Source organism: Protomyctophum parallelum (assembly GCF_964188405.1).
Source record: "Protomyctophum parallelum genome assembly, chromosome: 21".
NCBI classification, from domain to species: Eukaryota; Metazoa; Chordata; class Actinopteri; order Myctophiformes; family Myctophidae; genus Protomyctophum; species Protomyctophum parallelum.
Window position 1 is genome coordinate 22,312,570 of NC_139713.1, and position 17,952 is coordinate 22,330,521.

Genomic DNA, 17,952 nt, shown 5'->3' on the forward strand with positions numbered 1-17,952 from the left:
ATAGAAGCAGCAAAAATAATTATTGGCCGAAAAGGCATGGGCTGAAGCCGAAGCTTATTATGCCCACCTATTAATATTTGAATTATTTAACACACCAGGAAAATAAAAATAAAAATGTGACTAGAGAGCAAACAAAAGAAAACAATATTTCAACGTAGTTTCATATATTACATCAGAACAAACAGTTGACACAATTCCGGCAATGCATCAATTATACAGAAGAAACAATAGATAAACAAAACAAAGCAGAGCTTGATCTGCAAGGATAGTATTTATTTGAGATCCCTTTCGATATGTGTTCTTACATACATAAACACCTATATCTGTACACATATATACAGTAGGTGCATGTATGTAAGAATACATACTGAAAGGGAGGTAAAAATGATTAAACAAAACAATGATGAGCTGGGAAAACACTGGAACTGGATCACTATAAAAGTCAGGCTGATAAATTGGTTCTCTCTCCTGATTGGATGAGGAGCTATTTTCACTAAAAGGTGGTTAAAGCGGCACTATGTAACTTCTATTTTCTTTTCATGAATAAAATGTAATTTTGTCCAATCTGTATGTATGGTAGAGTATGTTACAATATAACTTATACAATTGGGGCGGTTGAATTTTTGTCTCACCTGCTCTACTATTGAGACATTTAGATCGTGATCGTTTAGAAGGTCAGACACAGGATCCGACACAAACTTTGACATGATGGTCTCAATATTAAATTAATCCCCCGAGCAAGCAGGCAGGCTCTATTACGGTAAAAAGAAAAAAAATCAGCACTTCAGCGCTGGAAACCGGGTTTAAAATCCGGGAGGGGGGGGGGCGGGGGTAGAATAGTAAAAGTTACATAGTGCGGCTTTAAGTGTGCCTGTGGGTTTTATAAATATTGAACAGGGAACGGTTCTGGACATACAAAGTCTCCGGCTGACGGTGAGGCATTTGCTCGTTATGCTGATGCAAACCCATCATGCTGCCGTTGCCGTGCTGCTGTGACCCAGTGGACCTCACCTCTCGGGGGCTGCCGGTCATGACTTGGGGCTGCGAGCCGGGCGGCAGCATGCGGCGCTGCGGGGGCGCTCCCACCGACAGGTTCTGACCCGTCTGCTGCAGCTGGATGGACTGGGGGAGGATGAGGTGCTGCTGCGCCGAGCCGTAGCGCAGCTGAGAGCCCGGCAGGGGCATGGTCACCTGGAGGAGGGGGATCCAGGGAGAAAACAATGATATAGCGACTGCTGCGACAAAGACTAGAGGCACGCGGATATTAACTGATTTACTGCCGACATTGCCATCTGAAGTCGGAAAAGTGTACTACAGCAGCGCCATCCAGCCATTTAACCCATTTAGGCCTGACGTAGAAATAAAAAGAAATGTCTTCTAAATCATGACAGTTTTCTGAAATACCTATGTTTCTACCTATGTTTCCAAATTTGCGTCACGATTTAAAAAAAATAGCAGAATCTGCTATTTTTCATTAGCTAAATTATAACAATGTTTAAAACACCAAAAGGGGTTCCCACCTAAAATGGGTTAATCCGGCGAAATTACTTTTGGTACTTTAAGTATATTTTTTATGCCGATACTTTTGTACTTTCACTCAAGTACATTTTGAATTCCAGACTTTTACTTGTAACGAAGTAGTTCTAAATTTGCAGTATTGATACTGATGTACTTAAGTAAAACAATTGAGTACTTTTCCCCAGCACTGTGCATATATATATACCTGTATGAGCTGGGAGTCCATGAGCTGGGAGGAGCTCATGCCGGGGCCCTGGTTCATCTGGCCGTCGTAGACCATGGCCTGGCTGCCGTTCATGGGCTGGTAGTGGGAGCCCGACTGGGACTTGACCATGTCAGAGGGCTGCATGCCCGGGAAGGGCGAGTAGGGCCCCTTGAGCTGCGCTCCCCCCGACAGCACCATGGGGCTCGGCTGAGACAGATTGGGATGCATGTAAACCTGGGACCTGTGCGGGGTAGAAAGAAAACCAATAGGAATTACAGGCATTGTAGCGTCAAAGTCCCCGCACTTTGGGCTACTGGTTGCCCGACGCTGAGGATCAAGTTTAGACGTGTGAGTAAAAAAGAAGACTGATGTCCAAACGTTCACTTAGTTCAAAATGGAATTATATTTATTCAATGTACAGTCACTTCAGTAGGCTTATGCAATCGTCTATGTCTGGTGGAAACCTCATATGTCCAAAGCTTACTTTTCAGGAATCAAATTAAAAAATATCAAACGTAGCAGATCTACGTGCTCAAAAACTCACTTTTGTGTGACACTGTAGCATGCATGATCAAAAAGGGCGTCAATTTACAGAAAAACACGAAAACGTAGAATATGGAGATAATAGGATTCTGCCCGACAACAGCGATACATAGCATAGCAACAACCAAATTGACACACAGAGGCGTTAACAGCTTGAAAGGTATAAATAACAACGTATGTGTAGCAGGTATAAATGGGTTAACAGAACAGTTAAAGTGCCATTTTACGGGAGCTTGTTCCAGATATGTTATGTGGTTGACAAAAAGCGAACGTACTGCTGCCGGTGGGTACGGTACCTGAAGGGGGGCATGGAATTGAACATCTCCTGGGACTGGGAGACGGGCAGGCCTCCCCTCAGCCCCAGCTGGGCCTGGGCCTGGAGGGACGTGTGCAAGGAGATGGGGATCTGCTGGGCCGCGGCCGCCTGAATGGAGGAGGAACACACATGGACACATGGAAATGTTAAAAGGAGTGGAATGCTGTGATTTTTATTTATTTTCAAACTTTTTCTGTTTTGTTATGTGTCAATGGAGTTAACATTGCTAGTCTAATAGACCCCCAGGTGTGGTTAGAATATTCAAATAATGTCTTCCCTGTGTATTTTTGGTTTCTTCCTGAAAGCAGAGAGCCTTTGAGTCGAAAAGGTCCAATCGAAACTCACATCATAACCCTAACCCCTCCCCCAAAAGTAGCTAAAATATGTTGTCTATATTTTAACTAGGGCTTTAGCGGTGTGGTACCTGCTGGTAGCTCTGCTGCTGGCTCATGGTTGGTGGTACGAGGCGCGTCTGGCTGGGAAACACGTGACCGTCCAGGTACAGAGGAGGAATATGGTTCCCTGTGATGGACAAACAACAGCTCAGTTCAGTCACTACTACAACTATGGCTCCCTACAAAGGACAAACAACAGCTCAGTTCAGTCACTACTACAACTATGGCTCCCTACAAAGGACAAACAACAGCTCAGTTCAGTCACTACTACAACTATGGCTCCCTACAAAGGACAAACAACAGCTCAGTTCAGTCACTACTACAACTATGGCTCCCTACAAAGGACAAACAACAGCTCAGTTCAGTCACTACTACAACTATGGCTCCCTACAAAGGACAAACAACAGCTCAGTTCAGTCACTACTAGAGGAATATGGTTCCCTGTGAGGGACAAACAACAGCTCAAGTTCAGTCACTCCTAGAGGAATATTCCAATATTCCAATTTCAAAATATTTCCAGGAATTTGCTACCTTTTAATTTCAATCCCATTAGTTTTGCTACTTTTTAACGATTACATGCAGCCACCAGGTGGCTTCACTCAGGAGCTAGTGCAAGCACAATGCAGGACAATTAGACTCTTTAGAGAGCCTACAAGGTTTCCACCAGACAGAAACGATATTATACAATATTGAAGGGGAATAAAGAGGGATGTTATTTTTTTTACCCTGCATGGACATGGAGGGAGCCACGGAGGCCACAGGCATCGGGGGCATGGAGACGCCTCCGAAGGAGCTGTAGCTGACGCCCCCGCTGCCAGAGCCCACACCGCCGCAGGGAGGCTGGCCGCTGTTCCCCCCACCACCACCGGGGGAGCCCTGCTGCTCGGGGAGGGACTGGGAGTTCTCCCAGGCCTTGCGCGCCGATTCCATCTGGAGAGAGAGAGAGAGAGAGAGAGAGAGAGAGAGAGGACACAGAACAGCCCTGATCTGTTACCGAACACACTCCAGTCTATATCAATGCAATTTGCCAGGTGCACGGCTCACAATTAAGAACATAATAGCCAGCACTCCAAAGGCCTTCCGGTACTTTAAATTCCTTATGGGCAGCATACATGGATGGACACGTTTCGGTGCTCAAGTCGTCCTCAGTGTGACATGAATTAAAAGTACCAGAACAGGGCTTGACATTTTGAGGCACTACGAGCCATAATATTGATTGTTCGTTTAGTGCAAAGAATGACATGATGGCCAGTAGCCATTTTAAATAAATAACACGCATATAGAATTCTGTTTTCCTGAAACGGAATGGTGGACAACAATATTGGGAAGGTGATTATTAGGAAAGCCAGACACTAATGTCAGACAATATTGTTGGCTTGGCAAATTGAAACCATGAGTCTCTTGTCCAACGGACAAGTAAAATATTAATGCACTTGTCTGGAAAGATTTATTACTAGGACTAAAGACTTTCCTTTCGATAAAGCCCTTTTCTTATTAGGAAGCTTAAGACTAAAATGTTCTTTCTTACTTTTTGTTAGACTTCCATCGAATGTAAAATGATATAAATAACATGTATTATTGGTTCCAATTAATAGTAATTAATCCTATTCCTTCATTGTGTACCTTGAGGGTGAGGTCAGTGCTGGGGAAGGAGATGGGGTTGAGGTTGATGCCAGGCTGCAGGTGGGTGGAGCGCAGCATTGGGATGCTCTGGTTGAGAGTGGGCTGTTGACACACAAACACACGCCCAGTTCCATGAGAACAATCCACACACAACGCAGATAACAGTATGATAACTGGATGTCAGTGATTCTCAACTGCAAGATTTCTCACACCGATAAATAGGAGCTTAAGTAAAACATTTAAGTACTTTTTTACACCACTGGACATAAGAGGTTTCGTGCTCCTAGGGCGACGACTTTCAACATTCATTCTCTCTCGCTCTCGCTACACGACTCACGTTTGTCTGCAGCGCGTCCTGCAGCTGCAGCTTGCTCACGGGATTGGACACGACGGGCACCGGGAGGGGGGCGGAGGAGCCCGGCGGCGGCGGCAGGCTGAAGTCAGAGTCCTTGGCGCTGACCCCAAACTCGATGGGGGGCACGCCGGCCCCCAGGCCCGTGTCCACCACCCCGTGCAGGTGGTCCACCTGCACGCCGTTGACCCCCGGCCCCGCCATGCCGCCGGGGCCGCCGCCCTCCAGGCGCTCCGCCACGCCCTGCGCCTCCGAGCCCTTGCGGTGCTTCAGGGAGCGCTCGTTGCCGATGGGCCCCGGCTTATTGTGCTGCTCCTTGTTCTGCTGCTCGGGGCCGGCGTCGGAGTCCTGCAAGCAAGAGGGGTGCAAATTAACACAGGCATAAACGTGTGTTCACGTTCTAATCAAATCCCACACTTGTGTGCCATATCGATATGAAACTGCCTTGCTAAATCAACTTTTTAGCCCTGTACCGGTTGCTAGATCTGCATGTTTTTTTTCAGTGACGAATGCATACGTGTCTTTATTTTAACTACGGTATGAAAACGGCTTATGCAGAATTGTCCTTTAAGTATGCAGCTGCATGAGCGTACCTCAGAGTTGGGCTCGCTGCCGGTGTATGACACTTGCTTAGTCCACGAGTCTCCTCCTGAAGACTGGACTGACAGGGCTGTGGAGGAAGGAACAAGTTTAATACCAGTGGTGCAAAAAGTACTCACATTTTGTACTTTGTACTACCAAAAGTAGAAGTACTTTTCAAATATGTTTCAATGTTTTGAAAATAATCACTAAAGATTGGATTTCTGTTGGGCTTTAAATAGTGGAATTAATATTAATAGCCAGCTATTTCCGCTACGACTATTTCTGAATCTTCTGAATTTTTGTGAAAATATCGTTTCAGCGTGGAAACGGCTAGGACGATTATGCAAAAAGAAAAAGAAAAAGAAAAACGATTATCTCAAATTATTGCGATTAGGGGGCGATCGTATGCAATAACAACTTGACCAACCCGAGCTGTTGGTCTCCCAGATCTCAGTGCCGAGGTTATTGGAGGAGGAGAGTGTGCCATCCTCTGGCTGCTCCATACTCATGCTGCCCTGTTTCTTGGCAAACCGCGGTGGCATCTTGGAGGTGATGGTCCTGCTCTTCACCGGTACCTAAACCACAACATCACAAAGCATGTTACTGTGAAGATCCTATCGTTGCTGTCGACACCAAAAGGGGTTCCCGCCCTGGAATTATCAAAAGTATCAAAAGTAAAAGTACTTGTTACGCTGACACTAAGGCTAGCCCTTATTTTAGGACTCGAACTTCGGCAGGAATTTCCGAGTGAACATTCGGACCATTTGTTTCATTAAAATAATAACCGTCTCGATCAGAGCGCACAGCGCGTCTCCCCCGCTCTCTCTCGTCTCTCCCAACACACACACAGGGACGAATTATTTTCTGTGCGCGTGTGTGTGTGTGTGTGTGTGTAAATCGATCCGCAAATCCCATCAAAAAAGCTGCGCAGTTTAGAGCCAAAATAATGTGTCCACTCTCTCGGTTCTGCACTGCTGTACTGGAGGAGCATAGCACTTTCGGTTCTGACGAGGGCAGCGCAGAGAGAGAGAGAGAGAGAGAGAGAGAGAGAGAGAGAGAACCGTTTTGCGGTGTTGCTGCAGGCTCATCACCAAATCAATGTGCACAGGGGATTTGAGAGGGACAGCAGAGATAGACATAACTTCTGACAGGAATGCACTAGAAACTTACTTTTTTTGACATGCTCATATCACATTCTCGCCGAGATATATTTTCGAGTTAATAAAAAAGGGAAAAAATATATATATATTTATTTTTATAAAAAAATAATAATAACTGTAATAAACTGAATGTGGTCAGTTTGTTGAGTGTGGTGGGCGGTGACGTCACAGAGTGCGTTCAGTGTGCCTTATTTACGAACGACCAGTTACAACACACCATTCACACTGAGCAAGTGCGTGCACTCGGCACACCCGGTGCGCAGCGCACTGGATTTTAGGACAACGCACTGAGTGCACTGAATAAACGAACGACAAGAGAGCACACCAGTGCGTTCAGGGCGCATCCGAACGCGCCCTAAGATTCGAGTGCCAACCCTAACGAGCGAACATTCGAACCTTGAATGTTTGGGGACAGCCTTAGCTGACACTCGACAAAAACGTGTGTTCATAGTAGTAAAAACATCAATATGGAATGGTTATTGTTAATTGTTTATGTGAAAAGTATGATTTCAAAAGGGCTAGGCTAGGCATCCTCCTTTTCGCTCTACACAAAAAATATCTGCAGAACATATAACCGATCTACAACGCTTCACACTGACACTTCATGACCTTGTAGATCAACGACTTTTTATGATGATTTGAATTTTGTTATTTCTCTTTATATCCTTTTGGACAAAGTGTTTGACTGTATTCTGTACCGTTTACATTTCTGCCAATGCTCAGTTTCAAGTTAAATATGCAAAAAAGTAGCTTACGCTGGCTCCCTGTTCCTTCCTCCTCCTCTCGTCATCCTGTGGTCGTCTCTGCTTCTTGGACAGAGAGTCTGTGAAGCCATCTGGACTGGAAGCCACGTCACCCTCGACTGCACAAACACAAACATGGAAAAAATAACCTAGCATCACAAACGGCAAACAACTTTTTCTTTGCTTAGTAAAAAGGTGATAGAAATGTTATAAAGATATTGTTTATGTCGGGTGGAAAAAATTCCCAAAACTTTACTTTGCAGGATTCAAATAAAAAAAGTTTATGGAAAAAGTTGCGATTGCAAACTTGCGAACTGCTACTAGATGCTTTTGTGTGACACTAATATGATCAAATAGGACATTCTTTACGAAACAAATAGCTGTTACACTAAGAAGAAATACTCTATATTATTTGAGATATTGCAGATCTGCTACTATTGAATTTGAATCCTGCTGAATCGCTGTGAAAGAATATATATTCAAAGATTTGCACACGTTTCCACGATTTTTCTAAAATAGCAGATCTACAAGCATGTATATCTGCTATTTTTCAACAGCTAAAGTATAAAATAATGGTTAATGTGGTTGCATGCTAAAGTGACACAGATGCGTTCCAGGTCTTAATGGGGTTAAACGGCACCAACTTGAACACAACAATTCAATTCTCCCTGGCTTACTTGGGTAGCTGTTGAGATCGTACTGGGAAAGCGGCTCAGCCATGTTGTCAGACTTGACGGAGAGCGGCTTCAGGTCCTTGTCCAGTTTCTTCCCAGAGTGCTCGGCGGGCTCTCGCTCGTCAGGCTGCTCTACGCTGTACACACAGCCCACAGACTCATCTGGGGACCTGTTGGGGAGACATCAGGGACCACAACATTAGTAGGGACGAAGGATGTTCGTTGACTTAGCGTTTTTCCACTGACAAAAACTAAATAAAAACCAAGCTACGATGACTAAGACACTTGACAATTTTGTCAACAAATAAAAACTATACTAAAATGTTAGGGAGAGACTAGTGGAGAAGATATCCAGTAGTCTGAAGTCATATTACGCTTGGTTGATCCAGTAGTCATTTTATGCTTGGATCTACAAGCTCACAAGACTAGCTCACTAAAACTAAATTAAATTGTATTCAAAAGACTATGACTTAAAACTAAATCAACATTTGCTGCCAAAACAATGCTTTGAGTTTGGGTGATTGTTAAAGTGGTTAAGAGCCAACAGCTGCGTTCCAGGTCAAAATGGCCTCAAAACATAAAAAAAGAAGAAAACCCCCCCCAAAAAAGTGACTTGCATTAATTTCAACCAACCTTTTGCAAGGAGCGCCACCATTCTGCCAGCTGTCACTCCTGTTACACGCAATTGGGTTATTATCGGCCCGCGTCATCATCTTGCTCCCCTCCAGCGTTAGGGTGCAGGGCTCTCCCTTCCGGTTCTGCCGCTCCACCAGGGGGCGCTGGCTGGAAAAGCTCCTCTTGGAAAGCTCCCTCTTCTCCCCGGAGTTTAGCTCGCCACCGTGTCCTCCGCCAGAGTCCGAGGGCATGTCCCCGACGTGTCCCTGCTGCTGCCCGCCTCCTAGGGGTTGGCACATAGGTGTATGCAAAGGTTACATTTAGAATTCATTTTATCAGATTTATAATTTAGCATTTCATGTAGACATAGCACTTTATAATGTATTGCTTCACTGTACAAATAATCTACTGTTAGACTTAGGTTAGGTTCTCAGCTTGCTTATAATTCTTGATGACTATTTCCTTGATGACAATATTTAATGTATTCCCATGTGTTTTTCTTACTGTAAATCGCTCTGGATTGAGACTGTCTTGCTAAATGCCTAAATAGCAGATCTACACGCGTCACTTCGTGAGCTGTTTCAGCAATTTTTTAAGTATAAAATGTATACAAATGGCAGTTATTTCTTGGTATATATTTATTTGTCATATCTGCCCCGAGCACTTTTTTATTATGTGTTCCAATTTCCAACGCCAAAAAAACACAATTAAGTCGTTAATCGCAACTATTGCGACAAATAATGGTCAGGTTCAATGTGTGTAATGGTGACAGCCCTACCGCCTCGCTTCTCCCTCCAGTCTCCAAAGTCGCTGTTTTCCGAGCCCGTGTCCCAGTCCTCGGCCTGGTGGCCGTGTTGGCCGGAGGAGCGCCCGCCACTGTACTGACCTGTTGCTGTTGATTTGGACCGCAAAACATTGATTTTAGTCTTAGTCATAGTCCTTTGAATCATTTTTGTCATTTTTTGTCATTGTCACATTGTCATTAGTTTTAGTCACATTGTAGTCAACTGAAATGTTTTAGTGTTGGTCTAGTTTAAGTTGACTACATCTACAGTTGATTTAGACTCAAATTTATTTTGGCAGACCTTGATGGCGTCATAATGACAAATCTGCTATTTTCAGCATACAATGAAGCATACAATTACATTATACATTTTCCTCAGTGAGAAAAGGTAGTCGACGAACGTTTTTCGCCAGTTTTAAGTCGACAAAATCAACACAATACTGACCGCTGGGCCAGCTGGTTGGTGGGTTGGTGGTGAAGTCTCCTCCTCCGTTGATGTACTCATCGCTGGTCCATTGGCCTCCCGGGCCGGCCTCGGGTTCCTGCCGCAGGCGGCGGAAGCGCGGCGGCTTGTCCTGGCGGGGCGGCCGCCGCCTCCTCAAGGCGGCGGCGGGGTTATTATCGTTCTCCAAGTAGTACTCTCCTCCTCCTCCTCCGCGCTCCTCTGTGCCGTTCTCCATGAAAGAGGCGTTGAACTTGGGGGTGTACTGCGAGGGCTCGCGCTCGGCGGGCAGCGGGGCTCTGCGGGAGTAAGAGGTGTCTACTACCGCTCCGGGACCGTAACCGTTCTCTTGCAACGGAGCGCCTCCTCCGCCGCTGCTGCTGAACTGGGTCCCTCTGCCCCTCCAGGTGGAGATGTTGTCCCGTGAGCCCCCGAAGCCCTGGTTGTAGCCGGCCGCGGTGGTGGTGTTCAGCCTGGGAGGCAACGCGCGTTGTCCCCCAAAGCCCCTGTTGTGGGCCTTGGCCTTGTCTCTGGCGTCGATGGCTGCCTGGTCTTCTGTGTAGACTTTGTTGGACCTCCAAGAGTCTCTGTCCGCCTTCCGGACCTCTCCAGACTCGTAACCCTCGCCGTTTTCGGAGCCTTTCTGGCGACGCCTCTTCGGCAGCTCCTCGTACTCCGAGGTCTCACTCATGGTTTCGCTGACATTCCGCCTGCGCGGTTTCCCCCTCTGGAGATCCTCCACCTTGACAAACTCCCTGATGGGCCCTCGGCCTCTACCCGCCCTTTGGCCCCCGCTGCTGCTGCTGCTGCTGTTGTTGTTATAACTCCCGCGGAGGTTGTCTCCACCTCTGCCGCCTCGACCTCCTCCTCCTCCTCTAGAGCTGAACTCTCGGAAGCCGCCCCTGGAACGGCCCCCTCTGCCCGCTCCCCTGGCCCCGGCAAAGGCCTGCTCCTCATCGATGAAGATCCAGTTGTTCCGACGAGGCGCCTGCTGGGTATCCCGGCCGTCCTGGCTGTGACTGGATGACTGGCTCTTGCTGCTGTCCCAGCCACTGTCTTTGTGGGAGTCTTCGCTCTGCGTGCTGACGGCTCTCTCTGGTTTGGCTGGAGCCGGTGGCAGTGACGGAAGCTGCTTCTCTTCGGGCTGCTTCTCGACAACGGCAGGCGAGGCTGAGCGCCTGTTGTTGCCAATGGGTTGGTTATCTTTCTTCAAGTCATACACGTTGGTGAGGACTTCCTTCTCCAGGCGGTAAGGAACTGGCTTCTCCTCTGGCTCCGGTTTGGGTTTCTCGTTCTCCTTGTCCTCCACTTTGAGCGCTTTGAGCACCGGCTTCTTAATTGGCCCCGTCCTTCGGATCAGCATGCGTCCGCCAGTCTCAGGCGGCTGACTGACACTGCTGGTGGAACTAGAGACGGGCTCGGACCACTGGCCTTGGACTGCACCGAGTCCGCCGTCTTTGTTCTGGCTTCCGTCCCTTCTCCAATTGTCTGTGGCGCCATCGAAGGGCTCGCTGCGAGGCTCAGGCCCGTCTTTTGGGTGCTTGTCTCTGGGGTCCTGCTTGGGGTAGTCGCCCTCGGTATGCTGCTGGGAGTGGCTCTGAACGGTGGTGAGCAGGCCTTGCTCGTGGTGGTGGTTCTGCTGGTAGCCCTGCTCATCTGATGGGTGGTCCAGGCACTCAGTGGGCCTCTCTTCATAAGACTCCCGCTGGGAGCAGGCCACGTCACCTCTGTGGGAAAGAAAAAGGTGGAAACGGGAGATTAAACGGACGCTGTAAGTGACCATTATTATTTAGTTTTTGTAAAACAGTGGGTCTAAATTTGGCCTCCCATTTACATGTCGGATACACAGCCAAATACATATCATTTTGGGTGGTCCTTGGCACGAAAAGGTTTGAGAACCACAGATTAGGAAGGTATTAGTAGAATACCTTCCTAATCCTAAACTCATCTACGAGCTTGTAGATCTGCTATCTTAGAAAATTTGTGAAAATATGTGCAAAATGCAAATCTTTGAATATATATTCTCTCACACAGAATGTTTTTAACTCATATCTTTGCTTGGGGACAACATATTTTCGAGATGGGGGTCGGCGATGTAATATTTGGGGGTCCTTGACATGAAAAGGTTTGAGACCACTGACATAGAAACATCAAAAACTTTTCAGAAACTGTTAGGATGTCGAAGACATTTGTAGAATCTGGTCTCAGCTAGGTCACAATGGGTCAACTAACCTGTCATCTGGCTGTCCGCCGTCCGAGCTCTCGTGCTGTCTCTGGTAGGGCGGGGTGAAACTGCGGAGGGGGTATCCATCTTGGCTCCACGCGGGGTAAGGCTCAGTGGATGGGGCCCTTCTCTCCTGATGGAGGCCAGGGTGGCAGCCTTCATCCGAGCCAGGGCTGTTGAGGTGGTCCTGGTGCATTACGGGTTTCATCATTCCTGTGCAAAAAGCAAAAACTTAAACCCCACAATGTCCAGATTATTTTTTTTTACACTTTGAGAAAAACATAACAAAACTGGTGATGACACGGAACATCACATTCTAATGTGCAAACAACTATGACAACACTGGATACAGGACACTTAATGATTAAATGTATGTATTTTTTTTCTTGCAATTCTTTCTTTTTCAACTTTTGGATTCTACCTTTACCATAAAGGAATATGATACAAACTTCGCCTTGGCATCACAGGGTGAGTAAATGATAGAGCAGAGGAGGAAAATGCATTTGAGTATTCCTCGCAGGAACCCCTTTTGGTGTTTTACCCCTTCTGGACGGGAACCCCTTTTGGGGTTCTGTACAGTATGTACAGTATTAAAAAATTACAAAAATGTGATGCTGCTATATAAATATTTGAAGTTATTCACAAAACTTGGGTCAGGATTTAGACAGTGTTTTTAGATCAGCCTCAGTCCAAAATCGGTTAAGCCACCTTTTCTGGGTCTTGAAAATCTCTAAAACGTCCATGGCCCACCCATATGCTATACTTAACACAGCGGCCGTGTTAAGCAGATGTACAAGCTCACAGCCCGTGAGCTGCGAGCTTGTACATCTGATATTCCTGAATATTTTTTGAAAGATCTTGAAAGTGTTTGAAGAATCTCCTTTTCCTTTCGGCTTTTCCCTTCAGGGGTCGCCACAGCCAATCATCTGCCTCCATCTCACCCTGTCCTCTGCCTCCTCTTCTCTCACACAAACTAACTTCATGTCCTCTTTCAATACATCCATACATCTTCTCTTTGGTCTTCCTCTAGGCCTCCTTGCCTGGCAGTTCCAACCTCAACATCTTTCTACCGATATACTCACTATGCCTCTTCTGTACGTGTCCAAACCATCTCAGTCTGGCCTCTCTGGCTTTATCTCTAAAACATCTGACATGCGCTGTCCCTCTGATGTACTCGTTCCTGATCCTATCCATCCTCGTTAGTGTTACTCCCAGAGAGAACCTCAACATTTTACTCTATTTTTAAACACAAATCTTCTGGCCCCTGGCCCAAAACATTTCAGAAGGGGGTTCCGCTGCCAAATACATATCAATCTGGAGAAACCTCGACAGGAAAATATTTGAGGACCACTGCTTTTAAGCCGGCGCTCACCTGACGAGTGCACGGCGTTGGGATAGTAGTCGACCGGAGACCGCCCCTGGGCCATGCGCGGGTCCATGAAGGGGGGCATCATCATCCACCGGGGGTCAAAGCCGAGCACGTGCGGGGGATAGTAACCCCGCTGGGGGTGGCTGGAGCCGGAGGGGGCGGGGGCGTGGCCCGGCTGCTGCTGCTGCTGCTGCCAGTGCTGCATCTTGTACGCTTGCTCCTGGAGGAGGGAACAGAAGGGATGGAACCTCTTTAATTAACCCGTTTAGGTCTGACATCGAAATTAAAAGTCTTCTGAAAGAATATATATTCAAAGATTTGTGCCGCATTTTCACGATAAAAAGAAAATAGCAGACCTACAAGCTCGTAGCTTGTAGATCTGCTATTTTTCAATAGCTAAAGTATAACATAATGCTTAGTTAAAACACCAAAAGGGGTTCCCGTTCAGAATGGGTTAACCACATGAACCCCGAGCGTGACCCGTCCCTACTCTGGGCATGCCACAAATAAGGTGGACGTTGTGCAAAATAAATAAATAAAAGATGAACATTCTGCAAAGATAGCACATCTTCGAGCCGTCGTGCGCTTGTAGATCTGCTATTTGATGCTCAACAACAGTATACAGGGTTTAACTGGTTATGCAAATATAGGCAAACAAGTTCATGTTACAACAATAGCAAATAGTGAACATTATGTCCATCAATGATGGTAGCAACCCTCCTAGCACGGCAATGTCACCAGACTGACACTTCATTCACAATATTCTCCAAATCAAAAGTCTACCGGTCTACCTTCTATTCCTACTCTGACATAAATGGTCATGAAATGTGGGTCATAATGACATCACGGATACAGGCGGCTGCTCCTTGATGAAGAAAGGTTGAGGTGGTTCGGGCATCTAGTCTCCAAAGGGAGATTTGCCAGGCACTCCCAGCTAGGAAGACCAGAAAGGCAAGTCTCTGCTGGAACTGCTGCCTCCACGACATGACAAGCGGATGAAGATGGATGGAACTACATTGCTGTTGTCAGTTTAACTTCTTCTTTTTTGTAAATACCGGTATGCACAAAAGTGTACACAAAAGTGGCAGATCCACAAGCTCATAGATCGGCTACTTTTGCCGTTTTTGTAACAGTTTGACACATGAGTTTCCACGCGACAGAGGATGTTCTCGCAGGAATATCTAAAAGGTCATGTCATGACAAAACTTCAATACAAAATAAATCATGGTTTAAGATCTTAGAGTAAAATACAAATACTGTATATAAAGACAGGATGAAAGGCAATCAGACCTAGCTTACAAGAGGCAAATGCGATGCGTTGTGTGTGAGCTTGTAGGTATGGATATTTTTGCAAAGAGATTTGGTGCAGACTGAAAAACGTGGTCCAAGTACAGAGCCAACTCAGGTCTAGTTTACCCAGTCTTATTTTACAGCGTGTAATATTGCTGAAATGATTTAGCAATGAATTGGAAACGTCAAGATAGCTTATCGATAACAAAAAACAATTTGAATTGCCTTCGCAGTGATTAACCTATATATATATATATATATATAAAACATTTGTTGCACATTTACAAAAGTGCAACGATGTGTGAAATGAAATGCAAGCTTATTATAAACACAATCATTGTTTAGTTAACATCATTCATCATTGTCTTCCATCCTATGTTATGGAAAAGCTACTTCAGCTTCACGCCCAAGTCATTCCATTATTAAACATATGGAGGATGTCTGGCTTGCGATGGCTACAGTACAGATGTGACATTCAATTGAATATATAATAGCTCAACACTCGGGACATAAACACCCTATGTATTATAAATAGGTCTGCAACCAATTTAAGAAATCAGAATTTCTTCCCCCAGAATTGATTAATATAAAGAAAAAAATATATATAAGTGCTTGATTATAGTTTTAATTGAAAAAGTTAAATTACTTATATGCCGTAATTACCCTAAAAGAAACCTCATTAGAATCCCACTGAAATGTTATGGGGTTTCATCGGTTTGACTGGCATATGCACTTCCACATCAAGGGAGCCATTCTGCAGTAGGTGGTCCATCACTACACTAAAACATGACTTGCTTTCAGCACACCCAAGGCATGAAAATCTTTCCCTACTTGCTTGCAAAGAAGCATTCCCTCATTTCATTTATATTGTGCTTTCTTATCAAACTGTTTTCCAGGTTTCTTTTTTCTAAACTTTACCCATGTATCTCTTGAAACAGAAAAATGTTGGGAGCTTGTACATTTATTTCATTTCAACCACTCAAAGTTCTGATGTGACAATTGGCAATAGTAAGTGATGTAGATGGGATATCCATGTTTATTTTTTAAAGTGAACGAGTAAGAAGCGTGCACGGGCCATATATGGAGCGTGTCTTGAGTGTACAGGGTTTGATGAGGTCAGATCAACATATGGAATGTCAGAACAGGTCAACTCCATATATGGAGATCTATGGGTGGCAGCGGGGGCAGTGTCTTGAGTGTACAGGGTTTGATGAGGGCCGAGGTAGGGCAAGGCCTTAATTTTCGGGACTGTTAAGAACTGTTTTCGCCGGCTGCCAGGCACGGCTGCACAAATAACTTTGGGGCAGGCCAGTCTAGAGTTTAAATGGACATCAGTCAAAAGGGAGACATCGAATGGGAATGATGGATGGGGAAGGATCAACATATGGAATGTCATAACAGGTTCTGACATATATCCATTTACTAATATTGATGACATCAGGGATCTCCATATATTGCCTTAATTGCGACAGGTCACATTTACCATCATCCCTGATGACCTGTACACAATATATGGGGGCTTCCCCATGTATGGGGATTTTGAAAACCTCACGATTCCATAGTTAACTGCGACCTTTGGTCGCAATTAGCTCAGACCAAGTGGGCCAAATCAGGTTAGATGCATTTAACCACTAAAACACTATACTTGACCAGATTCCCATGGGCTCTACCAACGACACCATGCCTGTCCCCCCCTCATCTGCGACAAAGACATCCCAACTGTATTTTGTCATTTAAATTCCTACATAGGGGCCCATAACAAAACCCTCAGTAAAAAAAAAAGAAAAACATGTCTTGACTAATGTTTAGCTCTCCTATCCATTCTCCTTCCTGCCATTAGCCCTAATCAGACATTTATCAGTTGTGTTTATGTGCTGAACCAAGCTTCAACTCTTGTCTTTCCTTACAGAATGGCCCCCCAGAGGAATTACATTGTAATTGTTTTATCACTTTTATTGCAATTTCTTAAAAAGGTCATTACAACCACATTGTCCAGTTTAATTTAATCTCCTTGCAATTATTGTAAAAATAGAAAAGAAAAATGATAGCATACACGCAGTGATGCAAATAAACAGGAAAGAAAATCAATGAAAACAAAGAAAAAGACATTCATCCATATTCAAATACATTAATATATCTGTTCTGTATGCATACAAATATGTGAATACATTAAGGATGCAACAGTTAATCGAACTAATAAAAAAAGTCTAATAAAATAAAAAGATTTTTAAAATATTTGTTTCACAATCACGGTTTAGTTAACATCATTGGCTTCTGAAGAAACAATTTTTCAGTTGCTCGTCACTTCAGCTTTGCATGCATGGGTCAATTTTTAGACATGAGTCGCAACAAAGATTCTCCATGCATTCATGGCTATACGGGGTGAGTGATTGATAGAAAAAAAGCAATTCCTTTGAATACAGTAGCATAAATGGACCGTTAAGTCTAATAGGGCTGCAACAGTTAATGGGACTAATCGAGAAAATCACTTGGTCTTTCACAGTTTATATATAAAATTAAATATTTAAAAACGTGCTTCTTGATTATTCATTTCATCGAAAAAGCAATCGATAGAATAATAAAGAAATTGATAGTTGCAGCCCTAAAAGACACACGTGACATGCATACGGGTATACGTGCATCCACCTATATAGATTAACCGTCTCCACCTATATAGATCCAATTCGACAATTAAAAAAAGAGGAACCTTTAAGGCGGGTGTGTGCAGGGGGTGTGTAGGCATTAGATTGTCATTAGGACATTGGGGGGTTTGAAGGGGTGTCACCAGGCCCTCACCTGCTGCTGGTGGTGCTGCTGTGGCTGCTTCTGAAAGCGGGGTGGAACAGGCTTAGAAGGCTGATGCCCACTGCTGTCCCCTAAGGGTGAAGTAGGCTCCTGGCCCTCCTCCTCGCTGCTGCGATAGGCAGAGAAAACGGGCTCTTCCCGGTAGTCTGGGATGGGCGAGTGGGTGCCCTCATTCGGATCTGGAAGAGGGAAAACATTTGGAAGGTTTACAGCTGTCGAGCTGTGCACGTTTCATTTACCCCTCCCCCCTAATAAGTCCAATATTATCTGCATGTTTTGGTTTATATTAAACAATAAAGCATATTAAAAAAA

General features: G+C 45.1%; 1 protein-coding gene across 7 annotated transcripts in view; it reads right to left on the reverse strand.

The window, feature by feature from the left end:
- Positions 1-17,952, reverse strand: part of prrc2b (proline-rich coiled-coil 2B) — a 34,249-nt gene that overhangs the window by 6,240 nt on the left and 10,057 nt on the right. For 5 of the 7 annotated variants that reach the window (XM_083794029.1, XM_083794030.1, XM_083794028.1 and 2 more), the window contains exons 13-29: positions 17,632-17,819; positions 13,549-13,765; positions 12,185-12,407; positions 9,956-11,679; positions 9,505-9,618; positions 8,745-9,009; positions 8,115-8,281; positions 7,450-7,556; positions 5,962-6,109; positions 5,546-5,622; positions 4,938-5,300; positions 4,601-4,702; positions 3,703-3,907; positions 3,007-3,104; positions 2,563-2,690; positions 1,724-1,964; positions 1,012-1,191 (exon numbers count right to left, since the gene is read on the reverse strand). In XM_083794029.1, the coding sequence (XP_083650155.1) occupies positions 1,012-1,191; positions 1,724-1,964; positions 2,563-2,690; positions 3,007-3,104; positions 3,703-3,907; positions 4,601-4,702; positions 4,938-5,300; positions 5,546-5,622; positions 5,962-6,109; positions 7,450-7,556; positions 8,115-8,281; positions 8,745-9,009; positions 9,505-9,618; positions 9,956-11,679; positions 12,185-12,407; positions 13,549-13,765; positions 17,632-17,819 (4,547 nt within the window). The remainder of the gene's footprint in view (positions 1-1,011; positions 1,192-1,723; positions 1,965-2,562; positions 2,691-3,006; positions 3,105-3,702; positions 3,908-4,600; positions 4,703-4,937; positions 5,301-5,545; positions 5,623-5,961; positions 6,110-7,449; positions 7,557-8,114; positions 8,282-8,744; positions 9,010-9,504; positions 9,619-9,955; positions 11,680-12,184; positions 12,408-13,548; positions 13,766-17,631; positions 17,820-17,952) is intronic. The other 2 variants (XM_083794034.1, XM_083794031.1) reach the window with 1 other exon arrangement.